The sequence below is a fragment of the Vigna radiata genome, chromosome 10, assembly GCF_000741045.1.
Source record: "Vigna radiata var. radiata cultivar VC1973A chromosome 10, Vradiata_ver6, whole genome shotgun sequence".
In the NCBI taxonomy this organism is placed as follows: domain Eukaryota; kingdom Viridiplantae; phylum Streptophyta; class Magnoliopsida; order Fabales; family Fabaceae; genus Vigna; species Vigna radiata.
This window is the reverse complement of record NC_028360.1, coordinates 18,804,215-18,811,403: the sequence shown is the minus strand read 5'-3', so window position 1 is coordinate 18,811,403 and position 7,189 is coordinate 18,804,215. Positions and strand designations below refer to the sequence as shown.

The 7,189-nt window shown below is 30.7% G+C and overlaps 1 protein-coding gene across 1 annotated transcript; it reads right to left on the bottom strand.

Annotated features, from left to right (window-relative positions):
• Nucleotides 1-1,938, bottom strand: LOC106775766 (NAC transcription factor 25). Its single transcript, XM_014662945.2, has 3 exons — nt 1,553-1,938; nt 1,093-1,418; nt 1-777 (listed from the first exon to the last, which is right to left on the bottom strand). The coding sequence occupies exons 1-3, from the start codon at nt 1,743-1,745 to the stop codon at nt 229-231; spliced, it is 1,068 nt and encodes a 355-aa protein (XP_014518431.1). The 5' UTR covers nt 1,746-1,938; the 3' UTR covers nt 1-228.
• Nucleotides 1,939-7,189: the final 5,251 nt, after the last annotated feature.

Sequence of the window (7,189 nt, the reverse complement as noted above, 5' to 3'; positions counted from 1 at the left end):
TTCAATGAATAATTAGAGTTTTAATTTGTAATCTGCATAATAAAAATTTACCTCAAAAGCTTATGCCGATTACAAAATAACACTCAAATTCTTATAAACAAAATACAAACAACATTATATGTAAGTTTTGTCCAATAATAAAATCCAAACCCAAACTAAAGCTTAATAGACCTGCAATGGCAGGTACATTGTCTAACCCAGTATCCACCCTATGACAAATTAATCACCCTAAACATTCCAGTTCATGTTTGGAAGCTGAAACTGTTGCCTCAATACATCATGACTAACTGGGCCAAGAAGTGCATTTGGGTGAAACGCTGTGTTCTGTGGAAGGTGGTTAAGCAGTGAAACGAAGGAACTTTCTTCCTCTACAGTATTGCTTCCAGCATTGAGATCACAATGGAATCTCCTGCTAGAAGAGGATGACCTCGTGTCATTCCAAAACTGTGACGAGAATGCTCGTTTAACAGGGTAGATTCCCTTTGAAGAAACTTGGTGGGAATCAGAAACATCTTGCTGCATGCTATGGTCAACTCCTAAGATTCCATCAAAGAAGCTGTCATCATTTTCCATTCCCATGGTTCCATAACTTGCACTTCTTGAAGTCCCGACTTTGGAATTCTGAGTGGTGTTATTGTTGGCCATTGACAAAGTTGACATCATTGGTAGCATAGTGCTCTCCGTAGAAAGCTCCTTATTCTGCTCCATCAAAGGAAACCTTGGCATCATGGTACTGTTGTTTTTCTTGTATATTCGGCACAAAACCCAATCATCAAGCTACCAAACAAAAGTGACATAGAAACAATCAGAAACTCAACTATAACTATCAAGTATTTGAATCATGGTACAGTTTATCCTGATATTTGAAGTTATGGAAAATTACAGGCAAATAAGAAATCAAAAAATACAATGCGGTCACGGTGAGTAAAACCATCGACATTACCGCCAAAATGACAGTTACTCATTATTTTTTTTAATCTTTGAAAACAATAAAAACCTTATCTTACTCAAACGGTTAGTTTAACTTTGTTTGAGAAGAAATTAAAACTGATAAAAAATAGAGGATATGAATCATATAGGTGGCATGCATACCCTCAGGGAGTTTTTCTTGCTACTACGTGCATGATCTGCAGGCAGAGAAGGTGGCTTTGAGGAAGAATTTGAGGAACTGCCAACAAGCCGGTACTCGTGCATGATCCAATTGGTTTTAACCCCTTTTGGAGGTTTGCCACCATAGAAAACAAGTGCTTTCTTGACTCCAACTTTGTGGTGGCCATGAGATGCAAGAATGGGCCTGTCAGTTCCGGTAGCTTTCCAATACCCAGAAGAAGCAGCCCTGTTAGGCCTCGCCCCATTCGGGTATTTCCTATCCCTTGGACTGAAAAAGTACCACTCTTGCTCGCCAAACGTTGCTTTACCTAAAGTACACACAGACACCAAAATCAAAAAAATATAGATATTGCATCACAAAAGCAAAATTAACGAAGGAAATATATTGTGGGTTTGCATGAAAGGAGTAGAAGAGAAGGCGTGGTGTGATGAAGTTTCATACTTGGGAGCTCCCACGGATCGAACTTATAGAGATCAACCTCGGCGATGATGGCGACAGGAAGAGGAACAGAGTCTGCTTTTCTCTTGAGGTAGTGAACCACCAGTTCCTCATCTGTGGGGTGGAACCGAAATCCCGGAGGAAGATGAGGGTGCTGATGAGTGTGATATTCTGAAGATGAAGCCATGCTATTCATGGTGATGGTCACGGTTCTAGCTTCAACACTCTGCTATAGTTCTCATGCATACAAACAATAATACAACCTGGTAAGCCTAACTTTTTCTTCAAATTCCCTTATTTTGCTCTCTCTTTCTTTGCTAGGGTGGAATACTACCACTGAATCACTTCAATGAAATAAGGTTGAGAGAAGGAGGCGATGATCGCATGACAAGGATTCGTGTTTTGTAAGAGTAGGGTTGGGTGAGATAAATGTACCAAAGGGGTGCCCGTGTGATTTGTGACACGTGGGAATCGAGGGTGGATGCTTTCAACACGTGTACGGACAACAGCGGAAAGTGATCGCACAGTCTCTTGTACAACACGTGTCTCTGGTGTAGACCCAGTGTTCATGCAACATGTAATATTTTGAATTTAGAAAAGAAAATGAAGAATATTAAATTATGTTATTACATGAAAATGAAGTGAATTGGGAGCATAATATTTGTGATCCATGTAATAATTTCTGGACAGCAGCAGAGCGAGGAAAATAAGGATGGTTGTCTGTTTCTGTGAGGAAGGAGTTTGGAACTGCCTATACACTTACGATGTCATGCTTTTCTTATGCAGACAAAACCCAAGGTAACCATGGCCCACACTGTTCATACATCGAAAACAGTTCCCAACTAAAACATGGAGAGAGAACGAGAGAGAAGTCACGTGCGCACGTGCTCTTCTATGAGCGCCGTCTTCATTTGTTCTTCTGAGTAGGATTAATCTCGTCACTACGGCTGTTAAAATTAAAATGTCTTTCGTTAGTTTGAAAGAGTTATAAAACAGGATTGTTTAATTAAAATTTAGGTTTTTGAATTTTGTTTATATATTTATGTTTTTCATTTGTTTTAGTTTTTATATTATTTCTTTACTTAATTAAGTCATAATTTTTATTAAATGAAGTTAATATGATTATATAGTTAAATTGTCATTAATGTCATTTGAAATGTAATTATGTGTAAATTTAAAAAAAAAAAACTTGATAATTTAGTTTTATATATGAGTTGTTTTTAAAGCGTGATCACTTATTTAATATATTTGTTGTTGTTTATTGCATTTGGTATTATCACATAAAACCAGTTGTAACTTTTAGATTTTTTTTTCAACATATATTAAAGATGATGTTAACAGTAAAAAATATTAAAACTCAATTAAAGGAGAAGAAAATTAAATGAAAGATAATGATATTTAGATAACATTTTTTTTATAACATTTGAACATTGATTACGTGTGAATCTGTGATTGGTCAAAAATTACTCCACAATCAATCATAATAATCATAAACACTATTGTGGAATAATTTTTGACCAATCACAGATAAACATGTAATTAATATTCAAATGTTGTCTAAATATCATTATTCTTAAATGAAATGTTACATATATGATTGAAAATACACACATAAACATAAACTTAATTATGACTTTGGAATTTGTCTCAAGCAGTAAGATTAAGATTATTTATATTTACAGCATGTGTGTAATAATTGAAAGATGTTGTTAAAAATGCAGAAGATTTAGTGATGGATGAAAAGATAGAGAGGATGACGAAAGAATCTTTAATCAATGTTCTTGAAGAGGTATAAGAGGTGATGCTCTTAAACTGCATCTGCTTGTCAGGATTATGAATTCTTAAATTAACACGTATTCCATGTGAATGCACCAAAATTAAAACTTAGACTTTCTTATACATACAACTCTACCTCCCTCATTTCTTTCAAAACTTTCCATACCAAATAATCAAACTTCCCATTACGACAAAAAGGACAAAACTACTATTACTTTCATCTTTGCCAATGCCAATTTCGCCTATCCAACATTACATTTTACTTTATATTTTAATACGTTATTCTTTTTAATAGCATAATTATGAATATTATTCAAACAACCACTTAATTATGTCATATTTATTAGGGATGAGGTACCCTTCATTCCAAAACCTCATTGTCAAATTCTTAAACTTTTAAGAATTAAAATCATAATAGATAGCTTAATTTTGGGATTCGAATAAAATAAATACAAAAGTTAAACTCCTTTTAAAATTTCTTAATTGAAAAATTAAAATAAATTTTAATATATAAATAATATTATATTATATTTAAAATGTATGATAAAATAATACATTTAAATTGTAAATCATAATTATAGAATCAAGATAGATTACTTTTACCGTCATAAAAATTATAGTTAACTTTCTCATCACTATTTTTTAAATTAAATTCAAATTTAAAGTATAAAAAGATGGTAAATTGAAAAAGATAATCTTGTTAAGATAATTAAATATATGAAAGTGACAATAATTGCTTTATTAAACAACTTTAAAAATAGTTCCTACAAGCGGTCCAGTTTAATAAAATTATTCTATTTTTATAGATTTCTTAGAGATATTAGGACAAATAGATAAACAGTCATAATATGAGGAGTTAAAAAATAGATAATAAAAAATTGTATGTATTTGTAAACCATTAAAACAAAGGATAATTACATTTTCATTTATTTTTTTTAAATGGAATGCTATCCGGTACTTGATCAATGTTGAATAATAAAGAAGAAGATATTGAAAGATAAGAAATAATATTTGTTTTTGATATTATATATTTGAAGAAGAGATATTTAAATTACATAACATAATAAAGAAATTAATAAGTAGATAAAGAAATTACAATAGATAAATATAAGAACAGATATAAAAAGATTGAAAGTTTCATGAGATATTTATTGGGATAAATTTAAATTTTAGGCTTTTATTAATAATTTTGTTATATTAGTTTTGGATATAGTATAATATTTAGTTTGATTTTGATTAGAGTTGTCAAAATGGGTAACCCGGCTCGACCCGGCCCGGCCCACCACGGGTTGGTCACTTAGTAAGTCAACCCAACCCGGCTCATTTATTAGCGAGCCAAAAAAACTTGAACCCGGCCCGGCCCACCACGGGTTGGTGGGTAAACGGGTTGGCTCACTAGCCCATTTAATTACATTTTTTTAAATAAAAAAAAATACAAACTTTCTATAATTTAAATTTAAACAATTTTCACTCCCAAAAAATTATGTTAAAGACAATTCAAAATAATAATAAAAAGTACAATGTAATCCAAATGTCATTCAAAAACAAACACAAAAAACATACAAATAAGTTTCTTATATTCATCATTTTTTGTTCTTGTTGTAACCCTTGACCCTTGTTCTTGTTGTCTCCAAATTCACTAATAAACATTTTCCTAATATCAGAACAATTCTGACAATCAATAAAAAAATATTAGTAAAAAAAAAGAGAACCAGTACTCAACAACATCAACAAAAAATTAATATTTTAATCTGTAACATAATTTTCCAAATTCAAAGATATCAAAAAGAGCTTGTTCAAATAATGTATACTCAAATTATTTAAATAAAATGAACAAAATCTTATACAAGCATGTCAGAACATGAAAAAATCATTCCATGTCTTCAAATCCCCTAGAACAAAAAACAAATTCACAAATCCCTATTTTTGTCATTATAGGATTTTTGAAAAAAAAAAAGAAAGAGAAGTGAGAAAACAAAAATGTGGAGAAAAGAGAAGAAAAAAGGAAGGGTGTTTTACGTGTTCTTTGAAGAATTTTAGTGAAGTGAGGGTGAGAGCCCCGTCAAATAAGAACAAGTACCGTGAGAGTGATTTGTGAGAGCAGAGGTTACTTTTTTTGGTATACTGAGTGAAGAAAATATTTTATTTTTTGGGATTTTATGAATAAAATAATAAATTAAAAAATAAAAATTAGGTAGGTGGGTTAGTGGGCCAACCCGGCTCACCACGGGTTCAACCCGCATGAGCCGGGTCTAAATGAGCCGGGTTGAAATCTGACCCGCATATAAGTGGGTTGTATTTTTCAAACCCAACCCGGCCCGAACCCGTGACGGGCCGGGTTGGCTCGCGGGTTGTGACCCATTTTGACGGCTCTAATTTTGATATAGATCAAATAGAGATAGGTAGTTATGATTTGTTATTTATTTAGGTACATTATTATTTTATGATAGACTAAGTAGATTTTATTTTTAAGATAGTTAATATTTTATTTTCAGTTTTTATTTTTATTCCGGTAATATTGTAAGTGCCACGACTATATAAAGACCTTCAATTATCAATAGGAGACTCAATTTTAGAAAAATATATTCTAATATCATGATTCGTATTCTAGGTTTGGTGGTGCCTCTATTGCTCGCATTATTTGTGTCTTACTATGTTTTAGTCTCATTCTTGTGCGATGCAACTGCATCTGCAACCCAGGTGGTGCTCAGTTGCATAGTAGGATTCATCAGTTGGTATTACATATTGTTATCATTCATTCGTCGTTGCAGAAAAATGTTTATGTCAGATTCAAATGATCGTACTCATGAATTAATAATGGAACTTAGAGAAATCATACATGATTATCGAGAAAGTCATTATAGTCGTGCCTTCTCAAAGCTTCTGTAGGACCAAAGGAGGAATCTCAATCTTGATCACTTTGTTTATAAAGATAGTTTAGGAGTAGAGATTTGATTCAACCATTTGAAGTATGTATTTATGAATTTCATTACTTATGCGTTAAGGGTTGGCTTTTCAATAAAAATATTTCATGTCTACTTTGTCTCAGAAATTATCTAATTCTTGCTTAATAAAATCATCAGTCTCATGTTTATGTTGCTTTTATAATTCTGTAAAAAGTTAAATCACAATAAGACTTCTTATATGTACAAATGATATAGGATTCGTGAGGGTCAGATTTTAAAAATAAAAAATTAGAATGGTTGATGTAAACTAATAGAATGAATTTTCTATAAAAGAGAATGAATTTTCTGTAATGAATTAGTGCTAATGAAAAATGAGTTTTAAATTTAAGTTTTTTAAATGATTAAAATGACGAAAAACATTGTGAAAATTATTAAAAAAATATTATTTTGAAACCATGTAGATATGTAAGATGTGAATCAATTTAAGAAATCAATACGATTTAACTTTGTGTATTGAAAATTTAATATCTTTTAACTAAACAATATATATATGGTATGGTGTTACTAAAATGATTATATTATTTTTTTGAATTTTATAAATACTTAAAGTAATTAAATATATGTGTAACCTTTAGTTACGATCATGCATATTAAGAAAAATTAAATATATTTATAATTTTTAAATTTTGATGTAAAATTACAATTCGTTTATTCTTAAATTTTAATATATTTTACCTCTCACACTTTAAAAATATTTAATATAATTTTCTTAATTTAATATTGTAAACTTTTTAAGTGTTAACTAGCATTTTAGGTTGATATTAGGTTGAACATGTCCAAATGTGATAAATAACTTAAACTTTAGTTTAATAGTAAAAAATCAAACACAATTAGATTAAAGATATTATTTATATTCATTTCTTTGAATTAAGGAATAAACTATATTATAATACGAAAG